The following is a 13,757-nucleotide window of genomic DNA, read 5'->3' as shown; positions in this document are numbered from 1 at the left end:
GGTACCGAGCAGGAAACCGCGTAACGGGAGTTTTGATAGCTCATTGTGATGAAAGGCAGCCAAAAAGCATCCGGCTTTTCCGCAGCCGAAATGGGGTACCTCCGAACGTGTCAAGACACGGCAAGAATTCACCGTGAGCTCTAGCGTTAAAAGTGTTGTTGAAGCGGGATTCTACTGTGGCGAACACTTGTTCAGCATCGATGGAATGCTGAACGTAACAACTTTCGGTAGCGAATCGTGTGTAGCGATGAAGCCGCCGTGGTGAATTTACCCGTTTGGTACTTCCTTTGATGTGCTGACACCGGTCAGCCAGCTAGTGGGTGAAGCCTTGAGGCAACCTAGCGTGATTCAGCACCCAACACTAAGGCACCAGTCTATGTTGAAACTGTATAGCTTCAAGACGCAGTGTATTCGCATGGAGAGTGAGGCGGGGCTTGCACGTCTCGGCCCCCTATCGAGTCTATGTCTCTCAGTAGTCATCTTTGACACGGATGCAAACAAAGCATTCGAGAATCGTTGAGAGAAGCTTGAACCATAAGGCCTTTTATAGCTACCTTATGTGTCGTACCCCCCACGGCCCTGGGTTAGGCACACCGTCTTGTGTTGGTTGGGTGTGTGGATGTAGCGTGGGCTTGCTGCTCCGAGGACAAACAAGAATGAGGGAGGTCAACGCTACGCACGTTAAATCTCGGCGTCGCATCACCTAGCCAGCCGAAAGACGTGAGCCGACCGCGCTGACTCCCGTCGTCGCTGAGCTCGGATGGCCGGGAACAGGCACAAAGGGATTCGTTTGTGAATCGTCCAGCGGTCACGGAATTTCGCAGTTCAGAATCGGGGATCCACGGTTTTGTGCACGTCCTTTCCTTGATTTGTAAGATGTTGGCAGTAGTTGATTTTGGTCATTTATCGCGCGCAAGTGAGAGGTAATTTGTTTTGGTTAACCAATGGCGACAAGTATGCCGTTCTTGTAGTGACCCATCTTCGCACTTGTCAATGCAGAACAACGAGTCAAACATGGTCGGGTCTTGCTTTTTTCGTGCACCGGTCAATTAGTCCCGAACATGGAACGAAGTAACCGTTTGAGGCAAGTGGCCAAACGCCTTGGGCTGTGGTCCGTATTTGTTCTGCTCTCTGTCGGCGGCATATTCCCCGTGAGAGCCTCTCAGGAAAATAAGAATTTAGGAAAAAGCAGAGATTATGGCAGATCTGGTCCCGACTCGCCTGCCAGACCTTCACCACAGATTCTTGACACCGAAGCTACATTCGGACCTCTGAGGGAGGGTGAAGGCAGAGTGAGAAGCATCGTAGAGGCACTGGAGAAACGTGCCATCGACGTAGGTGCATGGACACCAATTCCAGCTCCTGCAGGGCCTATGGGAGTGATCCGAAGCATTACAGGAAGCAACCAACAGCAGAAAGGGCAGCTGGGGCCCCGTCGTCTCGTGGATCCACGTGACAGTGACTCCTCGGTCCCTAAACCACCTATCAGCGAACCAACACAATATGGTCCCTCTCGGATGCCAGTTTCTGCTACCCTTGTGAGCCAGACCGTTGCTACGTTCTCTCCCTTAATGACTGGTCCGCGAGGTGGAGTCCCCCAAACCCCTCAACTCGTCTTGCCAGTACCTGTGTCAGGGCCCACACAACAGGGGCCAAAGGCGCAGAGCACCTTGTCCACTTACCAGGCAAGGGATCACGACTGAAAGGTCGTGAAAGCCTTCGAGGGTTATCAGGAGAGAAGCGGTGTCGCGTCGTGGGCACGTACAAAGCCACAGGTGGAGAAGGGCGGCGTGCTCGACTGTCGTCTGTGCCCGTGAACGCTACCGTGAGGTGAATGAAGTACCCAGGTCGGCTCTTGTATTCGTTTGTGACATTATAAGCGTGTCAACCGGTGCTGACGACTCAAACGACGCGTTTTCAAAGGTGGTCGTGAACCAGAGTACGTGACTGCATGTATCGGATCGTCTCCCGGTGCGTAGGATGAAGAAAATAGGGTTATAGGGTCGGAGATGGGACAACATTGGCAGTTCGGTTTGCTGAAGCGTCTTGTATTCATATTCGTCGTGTGGTGAACGGCTGAACTTCAGCAAAGTTTTTCTCGCAGATGAACGAATAGCAGTTGCATTTCGTTCCGGCTGGCTAAATTTCTGTAGTCGACGCGGTCACCAAGGACGTTCGGTCGCCATGACCGAAGTGGCTGGTACCAGGGGTAATGATTCCCGCAGAAGGGCAGTCTTTTGGAGAGCGAACAAAGTGCACAAATGATACGAGCTAACACACCATTCGTGCAAGGGAATATGTTCAACTCCCGGCGAACGCTTCCTGCCGGCTGTGAGATGGCAATTCGACATCGGAGTGTATTAACGCACTCCTTCAAATAAGCGGATTGGATATTACCCTTTCTTACTTGCCTTAGCACCTGCCCATCTGCTCTAAAATTATTTTACTGCTACGCTTTGCTTTTTGTAGAGCAATTCCTGTTTATGCTTGCGAAGTAGTATCTCGGGCGTTTACCCAAAATGGAATCAATGCCACTGGAAGCGACACTTTCCGCTCGGGTATCTACTGTGCCGTTGATGATGCGAGGAGAGCTGGCGCTTGTTGAACAGCAGCAACGCCTGCGATGGTCTGGTTTGATATGGGAGCCGGCGCCATGGAAGTGGTCCGATTCGCCTCAACTGCAACTTGAAGGGGAGACTGTCTCTCGGGTTATTTCGAAACACAGGAGACTGGTGCAGAAATGCGTCTCCCTGGAAACAGAGTTGAACTAGTTGTCCCTCTTTACCTAATTGAGTAGCATGCAAATAAATTAGTGTCCTGACTAATGTAAATACACCGCTGCTACTTCACGGGACACCGGACAGACTGTAAGAACCCTAGAGAGCTGAGGGTGTCCTCATCAAAAGTATTGACCGGGCAGCAAGAACCTACGCATCTCTGATTATTCAATCATGTATCATGCGCTTCCATTTCTGGCTACGGTCCAAAACTCTGAGGGACACTCAGTTGAGACATGCGGCTATTTCGCATGCACACCGGAGTCAACCATCAGCTTGATGGAGGCCAGTGTGTCAACAATCGCCAACAAAGTTTCTGGCGTTGCACTAAGAACCGACGAGTGGCGGGAATGAGCATTAATTTCACCCAGTTATTTCTTTGTTTTGCTGGGGTTCTCCGATGCGTAAGCGTAAGATAGATAGACGTTCGTCCTCATCACTTCTGTCGGTGATTAGTTCGGTGTGGCGGCAACCCCCTAATGCAGCTTGATGCAAAACAACGTTTGAGGCCTGCGATGGCATGCAAAGAAAATGTGTGTCTATCTGTGTCTAGAAGTTCTGCATGGGTCATGCTGGGTATCAGTCGGAAAGAAAAGCTGTCTCTTCGTGTCTTCGTTCCCTGGACGTTTCTATAGTGAGGCAGAGCCCTCCTAAGACTGAGGAAGCGTCCTAGTTACCACACACCCCTCGTCACGTGTTTCGAAGAGAACCAAATGCTGTAGCGGAAAAAGACGTCCTTTCACGTTGTCTCACGTGTCCGCACTGCGCCAACCGAATGGTCAAAAAAAACAAAGCTCAGCGGAGCTTGGCGTCGCAAAGTGGTGCCACCCAAATAGCTGGGCGGTACCGCGCTTTAAACATTTCGGCGAGCTGGGACGGCCCCTAGCAGACACCACCACCGTTGGTTCAGTGCCCACTAGGCAGCACGGAGGTTCCAGCAGTCACTTCTTACGTTTGTGACCGATATTCTTTGACAGCTGCGCAACCGTTGGTTGTAACACCCAAGGGAAGGTGATCCGTAACGCAACAGCTATCTTGGTTGTGCACTTTTTGTTGAGCCCCATTTGTTGTGCTACTGGTTCTGCCGCGGCAGCGAACGGTTTCGAGTCTCACCGCTTGTCTTGTTCACCAGGAAGTGTTTAGGGATATAACCCAATGAAGACAGAGACACGCCAGCGTTCGCGGGGTGGAGGCAAACGCCTTTCCCTGTGTGTCGTATTTGCCCTGGTCTCTATCAGCAGCGTATCCTTCGTGACAGCCTCAGATCAGAAACAGGGTTCACAAAATCCTGCTGGCGGCAAGGGCGGATCGGGGCCTCACGGTGGCCGCAGAGGTCGGCAACGAGGTGTTCAAGGTGGCGGCCCACCAGCACGGCCGCCTTCTCCGTCTCCTGAGGAAGAACCAATATTTGGAACGTTTGTGAAAACAGACAGTGGTGGAGTTCGAGGTGTCGCAGACTCTGGAGGTAACAAAGGGCGAGGACATCATTCCCCCCACCCAGGACCTTTGCCTCCGCCAGTTCCTCCACGGCTCCCGCTACGGAGTTCTTCCCCTCCGTCGGGGCCACGTGCGCCAAAGCCACAGACGGAAACTTCCGTGACGTACGCGGAGCTTCAGTTTCCACAGAGGCCCCCGCGCCCGCCACTTCCACCGCCTCCAGGGTCGCACGGGTCACATTCGAGCCCTACCACGCTCGGAAGCGGTGCGGCTCGTCCCCATCATTCAGTACCTCAACCAGTTTTTTCGATCTACGCGACCCTTAATACTCCCAAGCCTGAATCACCTCCTCCTGTGCCACCACCACGTAGTGTTAGTCTTTTGCCCCCATCATTACGGTCTGCGTATCCTCACCATCCGACAGAGGATTCGACCGGCGGTCGTGGCTCACCATCACACACGCGGGACACAGGGCACAAGAAAGATTGATGGGAGGAAAGTCGTGTTTCTGCTGATACTACAGGGTGAACACGGCCTAAAGGGGAAAACCGTACACAGCCTTGTCAAGGATGGAGTGTCTTCTGAACTACTTTGAAGCCGAGGGAGCGCTGTGGCTAAACACTTTGTAACTGCATTGTCTGTTCTTAAAATGTGTGGTGCGATTAGCATCTGCAATAAAAGGGCACATGAAAACGCAAAGTAGATTGTGCTGCGGCGCAAGCTCATGGGGGAATGTTTTTTGGAGTGTCATCCACACGCTCTTGGGGGATTGCCAAAGCCAACATCGACTCACTTTAGGTGAATCTTGCCGTGTTCAGAGCGAAGCGAACCGAGTTCTTGGTTTTGAAATAGATTTTGTGTGATACAGAAGATCCAAAGTACCATATCGACACTGGTGTCTGCGAGCGGCAAGTACCAAAGAGGCACGTGATTGTGGCAAGGCGCATAGCAACTACTCCGTTTCGAGATCACAGAGCGGCTGTTGAGGACCGTGCATACTTTTTCTTTTCCTTTCACCCCGGTCAGAGATGCACCTCCTGATATGATATCCACAACAAAGTGGCGAGTGGATAAGCAACGACATCAATGTCCGCCGACGCGACCCTCTTGGTTTTTCTGTGGGGTAGTGTGTGCGACGTCTTCCCGTTTAGACGACGTCCAGCGGTACATAGCGCATGATGCTTCATTGGTGTTCTCGTCGTGTCACAAATACTCGCCGAATGCAGCAACCACTCGTCGTTTCCTGGCCAGTACCTAGCAGTACTCGAAATACGTTTGGGGAATTTTGTGAGGTTCAATACGCTGTGGAAAAAACATGAGGGCTTGTGAAAGTGCTCCATAAATGTGGTGTCTCTTTCTTCGTAGATGAGTGAAAGATAGCTTCGTCATGCACGACAGGGGGCATTTGTGTTCCATTCTCGTTCATGAAACACGCATGCCTCACTAAGCAACAACGGAGGACGTGGTCTGTTGCCGGAGTTTCCTACATCAGAGAATGCTTTACTTTGCTGTGGTACACGCGTGTACCACGGCAAAGCGAAGCTTCCTGTTCATATGACCCCGAATGTACAAGGCGCCACCTCGTGTTTCTGGGTGCGTCACTTCTCGCACTTGTTACATATTCAGCGTTCCCCTCCGGTGAATGCTGTTTTGTTAGATGCGCTACCGCGGACCGACAGTGAGTAGATTGACCCTCCCATTTCCTGGTTGCCGGGCTGGGTTTAAACAGCAACATCGCCCCACAACCCTGTCAGTGGACTACTTTTTTCTCGGTGAAACAAAGAAGTGAACTCGGTGGCGGGTGCTCAGGTACATACGGCATACATATCCTGTTGCAGGGCGGTAGATTGACCCAAGCTGCAGCGGAAATTACGTTCCCACTACCTAGGAACGCAACCAGCAAACACACTGGCTGCTCCGCATCAGATAAAAATTTAGAGTGATGGAGTACTATTACGCGTCAGTCAATTTAAATTTCCCGGAGGTGTTTGAGCGTTCGACTATACCACTATGTAGCCCGTTCACGCTCACATATGGCATAAACTAGAGTTGGAATCTATCAATGCAAGCGTTGACCACACGGTGGGGGCCTGTACGCTTAGTTTGTAGAAAACTGTTGCTTCGGGTGGTTTAAATGCACGCACACATATAAGAGGCGATGTTTCCTCCACCGATACTATTCATACACCAAAGCGAACCCGGCGCCGCCCCCCAGCACCAGTAAGAAACAGCAACTCCAGGGAGTTGCCCGCGAAAACAAAGGACTTGATACGTGAGGCGGTATACAACGTCCCCTGCGAAGCGAAAGTCACGAAGGATGCAACCTCTGTGCAGAAACCGTGAGGGCGATTTTCTCCTAGTCTACAAGGTAACACATTTGCCATCCACTACTAAAACAAATTGCTAACCGACTCAAAATAAACTAGCGGGTGGCGCCCGTCCATCCTGTGAGAACCAGCTTGGCCATCAAAGCTACCCCTGTGCTCAGGCGTCTCTCGGTGGTATCCCGCTGCTCCACTAATCTTTGTCTTTTCAGGCGGCTCCTGTCCTCGATACACAGCCTTTCTATGAACTGTTCTTGCCAACGAGGCAGTTTGCATGCAGTCGGCACTCCGGACTGTGCTCGACCATGAGTGCATCGACACGGTCTACCAGTCTCGCAGTCCCGATCATTAGAGGAACGCGTTGATGTAGCTCTGATGGTTGGATATCCATGATGCGATCAAACCCGTCTGTCGCCTTCCCCCCCGCCTGTTCAGCAAGGAACGCCATAGGGTTTGCCTCGTACAACAGTCGCAATTTGCCCTTCTTATCTGAAGACAACAGACGAATGACACACACAAAATTGTGGTGAGCAAATATCCAAAATGCCATCAAGGTCCAGCCTAGTGTTTGCGATGCCGGTGACTTGGTAACTACGCCCGTCTTCCACGGTGTCAACAAGCCACCGAACGCGCTATAAACGGATCTGTTACGAAGCAAACCACGTCACGTGTGTTTATGGCTCTGTTGGTGTCAACCGGCATAATTACTCCCTTCCCCTTTTCGCGAGAATCCACCGTAGTCGAACGCGCAAACATTCTCACTACTCACAGGAATGGCACTGCCTTGAGATTCGTCTGCTTTCAAGCATTTGTGATAATAGTAACAAACAAAGCCACCTTGACGCCGTGGTACAGCCGAAGCTCCTCATGTCCATTCCAGCTTTCAGATACCTGCTCAAAACCGTACCTTTCTTGGTTGGTGGGTACATGTATATTCCTCCCTGCAGCAGGTTCCGGTGGAAATCTGAGACCAGACTGCCGATGTAACGCAGTGAGAACGGTCCAGTCTGCAACAACAAAAACAAACCGAAAAGGCGTATTCATGTAGATATCGAAATAAAACATAATAACCCACCACAATAATTGCAACCTAATGCGATGTTGGAGATAAACCAGCTGTTTGTACGCGACCCAGCAGTCACCAAAATGCTTGCAACCCTAGGACTCTGACATCAGTTTCGCGTCTCTGACACGTACAATGACTTGTACAGTAAGATTTCTCTCCGAAAATCGGAAACACGAACGCCTGCCGGCCGCAGAAGCGCTTGCTGATGGCCTCCCTTTCCACCGGACTCCGTAAATATATCCTACCTTGTCGTCATGGCATTCCTCGAGGAACTTCTTTACACCGTCCGGGAACGCCTTGTAGTTGCCTTCGTTCACACTGTAGATACGCGCTTTCTCCTGGAGAACCAGCGCACGAACCCACGCATCACCAAATCCCGTAGATAAGGACTCTATCACAAGCTGTGGCCCAACAAAAGCTGTGCAGTCCCAGATCACAGGACTCGTTCATAGGGGAAAACGTACCGGCAATTCTTTCTTTAACGAAATGGCAGATCCGCCAGCATAGAGCGTGCAGCATGCGTGGATGGGTCACCTCCCTTCAACGAGAGTTGCTCCTTAGACTACATCATTGAGTGCTCTCAGTGCCATCGGCCGTGGAACGCTTCTCTGCCTCAGAGCAAACACTGTGCCCGCTAGCCGCCTTGAGCTCAGGAAAAAAAATCAAACGCGCGAAGATCGCTCCAAAGCCACCACTACAAACGCAGTATTTATACACAGATGGCAATGGGGGCCTGTACCCGCTTCTGGCTCCTACCGGGAATCTCATGCCTCTGTGGGAAAGGAAAAATGTGCCGAGAGAAGGATCCAATGTGAATCCGTTCACGCCGTCACCTGTCGTCATAACCTGTGCACAGCACCAACACACCCCGGCAGGCTTTCAGCGCTTGTCGCAACTGAAGCCCTCTGCGCTCTCGCCGTGTCTGCTGTCGTCGCGTAGGGTATGATCGCAAAATCTCCTGGACGTCCTATTCCCCCTCGGTAACCTTACTCTCCGCGCATTTCCGCTTCGTTCCCCCACAAACCACCGATTTCAGCTGCAGACCTGCCCTGGCGCTACCTTGCACAACCAATGCTTCCTCGGTCCGCTTACCAGCATCGTAGAGGATCCGTAGAGGACATAACCGGCGGCAATTTGTGCATTTCCCGGCTGCAAGAAATCGCGCAGCTCGGGAGGAGAGCCCAGAGGTGACACGCGCTGGTAGATGGAGAAGATGGTTCCCACGGAGACATTGACGTCGATGTTTGAGGAGCCTGAAAACAACGTCGGGGAAGTGGTACTCCACGGGAGGAATTCACTCACAAGAGAACAGATGAAAACGAGAATACCCTTCACCAGCCGGGGATCGGACAGAGAGAACACGCGACTACAGCGCATCTGTCAGAACCTATAATCGTGATAAAGACGCCTGGAAGAAGTCGACCGCCACCAGTTCGAGTCTCGCCGTCTAGGATGAGTCGTCAACGATACATATACCATTCTTTTTACGAGAAAGAAAGTGTGGCGATCCTCTAGAGGTCATGCAAACTTGCGACGAAAAGGTTAAGGGCTGTCCGCATGAAGAAGGACCTCAATATGCTACAAGTTCTCTTACCATCAAGAGGGTCCATCAGCATCACGAAGTGTGCATCCCTGTTGACCTCGATAAAGTCATCATCTTCCTCGGTGCAAATACCGCACACGACTTCGCGGTTGACGAGAGCCTACAGCGACGGAACAACACAATTTGCAGAAGTGATCCAAAATAACCGACACGGAACCTGCTCAACTGATGCCGCACGTGACGCTTCTCGAACTGAAACGAATCGAGTTCATGTTACACGCCATCTACCTACTCTGTGCTGCTACTTCTGCCAAGAGGAGATTCTACAGTTCCCATGTACTTGAGCCATTGCGACAAATTTCTAGAAAATGGACACGCGGTTGCTACTTTCTTTGCAAGAAATGACTTCAGAACTCCACTGCGACCCGTCAAGAATCGTCTCGTCTCTGCCAGTCAAGTAATGTGGCTGAAGTTTCGCGGAAGCTTTATGAACTGAGGGGCGGGCCTTTGGTGCTGGGTATGCATATTCGGCAAAAACTGGCTTTTTCTCTAGGTGTGAGAAAAGTGCCACAAGCAAGTACGGGTCACAAAACTTTCGGTGGCATTTTGTCTACCTGGATGAACTTGTGGTTGGCGAAAACGTCCAGCTTCTGCTGTTCCTCGCCCTGCACGTTCTGGTTCCCGGCTGCACCCAAGATATCGGCAAGACCCGCCTTGTTGATCTCTCGATTCACGACTTTTGCTGCGAGCTTAATCGCAGTCAAGAGCCTGTGGGTCACACAGAGCAGACGCCGAATGCACAGCTGAACATGGGCGCACCGTGATACACCGGATGCAAGACTTGCTCGTAGCCGGGACAGCTTGCACGTCATCGCAGACACATTTCCGCGGCGGCGGCCAAAACACAGAAACTTTCGCCAAAAGTCTGGAGCTCCTGCACCAAACAGAGTAGTCAGGGCGTTCACGTTTCTCTGCACGACTCTCTCTCTCTGGACTGTGTCTGAATCAGAGACAAAGTGCAAACTGGAGACGGCGTCGAAACATTGGAGACAGCAAAGACCTGTTCTGCCACCTAAACCATTGCTATGCCTTCTCGACTGAAAGGAGTGAAACATTAAGACAGAGAAAGCTTCACTATTTCGAATGCAGGCACGGTGCCTGCACATGAAACACCAAACAGCAATACCGACGGGATTTCTCTGAACCGGGACGCCCCACCCCCTCGTCTTTTTGCACAGTCGGGCAAGAGGTCAGCCGCATGAGACACCAGAGACTGCGACCGGAATGTAAAAATAGAATTCCCAGCTAATCTTCTACGTGCATTCACCTGTTCATCTCTGACTCCTGTCCAGTATTGCGAAGCTTCTCCTTGTTTGCAATGATGAACTCTCCGAGTTCCGGGATCGGGTGTCCACTCGCTGCCATGGTGTGACAATGACGTCGAAAAAACACGGTAGAAGTAGTGGCTAGAAACCGTAACGACAGTCGAAAATCCTCATCAATAAAGCATTGACGCATGTGTAGCTTTTTTTATTGTCTGGCCGAGCAATAGGTCACGGCCAAGTCCACGCAGCGCCATCTCAAGAGACAATAGCCCGTTCCCGACGAGGTAAACGCATGCATGAGAGCAAACTGTGTGAGAGGAAGCACACCGTCCTGCGATTGAGCGCGGCGCGCTGGCGGCTGCATCTCATTTTCGCTTTGCTTTTCAGAACGAGATGGCCTGTTTCATCCTTGCGCGCGAGTCACTTTAGTTCTCAAAGGAATTCGGGAAACCCCGGTTGCCCCCGAAAAGCGCAGGCCTCCACACGAATTCGCGGAAAAGATCGAGGGTGGAAGTCGCGACACCAAAGGCGGGTCTCGACAGTCTCGTTGCCGTGGGCTTCTAACCTGTTTTCCGATGAGGTTCTGTGTTGGGGGAGGAGTATCCGCCTTGGCTTTCTGTCTCGTGCTCCTGCGAAAAGGGGGTGTGATCGGTCTCACTTTCGCAGGCCTGGGAGAGGGTCCAAGACGGGCGAAATGCACTTAGTTTGCAGTCGGCTTCTGGACGGTACCGCAGTGTTCTATAAAGTGGCGAGGTCACAATTGGTTAGCCTCAGCATTTAACTTCAGATAGTGTCTGTCAAAGCTTAGGTACCCCGTTGTGTCCGGAGGCTCTAGAGTAAGCGCATATGAAACACCCGTTTCCGTAGCAGGCAGCGGGGTTAGTCGCCGCAAAACACGCTGCCCGTGCAGGAAATTCCGAAGACACCGGAAAACAACAGAAAAGAGAATATGTGTGGGCGAGTCTCCACAGTGTTCAGCCACGTGCATTTACCACGAGGCTTGAAGTTGGATCTGCTCGGGCACGAAAGCAAACGACTCCGTAGATCGTCTCTAGGTAGCTGCTGCATGTAACAAAGTGCCTGTGAGAATGCGTATGCAGTCCCTCGCTTAGCAGGGAATTGTCCGGCTTCAAAAGTGTTCATGATAGCGTCGGAGCATGCCGACGCATTCTTCTGTAAGACGCTGCACATCCCCCCTATGCCAAGCACAAGCGGTAGTGCACCCCATCATCGAATTTCTCCTGTTTTGCATTGTTAGTGCTGATCGAGCACGTACGTCTGGGCAAAATTTTTGTTGTGGCAAGCGACTCCCCGTCATCGGCATATATGCATTTACAGGCGGATGCTTGCATTCTTTCTGCAAACGCGAGCTTCAACCCTTCACCCTGTTCGCATTGCTGGGCAACACCTTCAGGGGAGAGACGTACAACGGTCCTCAGCTGCAAGAGACTGTCCTGGTGAAACACTGCGTGCAAATCGGCGCCTTCTTCATGTTTGCCTTTCGCAAGTGTAGTGTCATACTTCTGATCGTAGAAAGGGCCCAATACACGTTTACCCCCGTTTGTTGCCGCTGTCACGTTTTACCGCTGTGTCTACGTTTGTTTGAAAGCAGTGAAACACACGCAGGTTTGTCTTGCGGTGACCTGTTCAACACGCAACTAAATCGCCAAAATCATTCAATCGCATAGGGGACGGGAACTACAGGCGAGTCGAGAGGATGTTAAGGGGCGCACCTCTTCTACCAGTTGAAACTGAAGAGCTAAATGAAAGAAAAAACAGGTTCGGTGAGGCGCATACTTGAAGGGGGTTTCAGGATACTTCAGCGTTTTAGACAGAATCTGGGCGGAGCACTGGCATCTGGAATCTGCTGAGTCCACTTGCTTTACGGAACCGGAGCAAGAAAACGCCTGGGTGACGGTCCGGCGACGCTTCAGTAAATACGCACAACTTTTCCAGACATGGAATGGGTTTGGGCGGCTTGTAGACTAATAGCAAAAGAAGAATACATAATTTGACCCTAACTGTTTTGATTCGCAGCGATATTCAAATTCTTGGCTTTTCCCCGACGCCTTGCGTTGTCATTAGTCGGATAGTCTAGTTGTCGCTCTCTCCAGTTCGACGGGTTACAGGTTTAGGAATACACTTCATTTCATGATACTGTACGCCTCGCGGCGAGCTCGTTTCTTCAACATATGCTTGACGGAATTACGCCGCGTCCAAACTTCTATGTATAGGAATACGACACACTATTGAGATGCAAAAGCGAGTTTTGAATTATGACGGGCGTAAACGGTCTCGAAGACTTTTCTACGGAGTCAGCGTCGAGGATCCAATGCCCTACAAACAAGAGTCACATTATTGATCGAGTCTCGGCAGGACTGCAGACAAGGTGTGCAGCACCTGCAATGACAGAGCTCAGTGCGAAAACACGCCTGAACTGTTGTGACGAATCTCCTGCACGTTAAACAGTCAGTGGCAGTACCTTAACCTTCAGTCATGACCGTCTGCGTAAATCCAGACATTTAGGTGGAGAATCGGTCTTTAACACGTTTGCTTAAAGAGCACTTTAGATTTTAGCTATCCCAATTGCGCTCGGCACGAAGGCAAACGCTTGCCTGCCGCTTTCACGAACCCGCCGCAAGCTGCTTTTCCAAGATAATGCAGGATACGAATAATCGCTCGAATCCCATGAGCACTTGCCTGAAACGGCAAGCACCAACCCAAAATGTCATCAGAGGCGTCTTCAGTGATAGTGTATTGAGACCAATTATTCATGTGGAAGTACAGCGGTTCGCAGTACCACCAAACTCAATATTTTTGTGCCAGGAAGATGCTCCAGCGCATTAAAAAGTTTATCATTTCATGGTTGATCCACCATCTGGAGTGCAGACCGTATTCCTGATGAATCCTAATCACAAAAACTGAGCACGTTTCTTCTGCCAGCACACTCCAAGTGTGTCCTCATCAATGTGTAGCTAGAAAGAATTCGTTTTTCACGCTATCCTTTGTCTGAGAAATCGTCGATATCTTGGGCCTCACGGTGAATCGTGCCCCTCAGAAGGTTCGCATTTCTCTTTGTGCATAACAGAAGGAAAGAAAAGGTACTTCGACTCTCCCAGTTCACCAACTTTGGCCGAGTTTATTCCTACACCCGTGCCCTTGAGCAATTGCGTCTCAACTGGTCAATTGACACACCCCAGCTGTTTCGTTGTCCGACGTGTTTACTAGCAGCAATATCAAACCCCACGAAGCGGCCCTACGTGGCCGCCGTCTTCTGTAGAGACG

The 13,757-nt window shown here is 51.2% G+C and overlaps 3 protein-coding genes across 3 annotated transcripts; 2 read left to right on the top strand and 1 right to left on the bottom strand.

Moving 5' to 3' along the window:
* Positions 1-152: 152 nt before the first annotated feature.
* TGME49_247530 (hypothetical protein) lies at positions 153-3,534 on the top strand. The gene has a single exon (XM_002367079.2). It carries the CDS (start codon positions 1,062-1,064, stop codon positions 1,701-1,703), a length of 642 nt encoding a protein of 213 aa, XP_002367120.1. The 5' UTR covers positions 153-1,061; the 3' UTR covers positions 1,704-3,534.
* Positions 3,535-3,720: 186 nt separating this feature from the next.
* TGME49_247520 (hypothetical protein) lies at positions 3,721-5,948 on the top strand. Its single transcript, XM_002367078.1, has one exon. The coding sequence runs from the start codon at positions 3,933-3,935 to the stop codon at positions 4,701-4,703; it is 771 nt and encodes a 256-aa protein (XP_002367119.1). The 5' UTR covers positions 3,721-3,932; the 3' UTR covers positions 4,704-5,948.
* A 221-nt stretch (positions 5,949-6,169) lies between these two features.
* On the bottom strand, positions 6,170-11,073 carry TGME49_247510 (fructose-bisphospatase II). Its single transcript, XM_002367077.2, has 8 exons — positions 10,475-11,073; positions 9,762-9,915; positions 9,199-9,307; positions 8,697-8,857; positions 8,361-8,450; positions 7,850-7,942; positions 7,446-7,545; positions 6,170-7,027 (listed from the first exon to the last, which is right to left on the bottom strand). Exons 1-8 carry the CDS (start codon positions 10,663-10,665, stop codon positions 6,780-6,782), a joined length of 1,146 nt encoding a protein of 381 aa, XP_002367118.1. The 5' UTR covers positions 10,666-11,073; the 3' UTR covers positions 6,170-6,779.
* Between the last annotated feature and the right edge of the window lie 2,684 nt (positions 11,074-13,757).

The sequence above is a fragment of the Toxoplasma gondii genome, chromosome XII, assembly GCF_000006565.2.
Source record: "Toxoplasma gondii ME49 chromosome XII, whole genome shotgun sequence".
Classification (NCBI taxonomy): Eukaryota; Apicomplexa; class Conoidasida; order Eucoccidiorida; family Sarcocystidae; genus Toxoplasma; species Toxoplasma gondii.
Note: the sequence above shows the minus strand (reverse complement) of the source record. Positions and strands in the feature narration are given on the sequence as shown.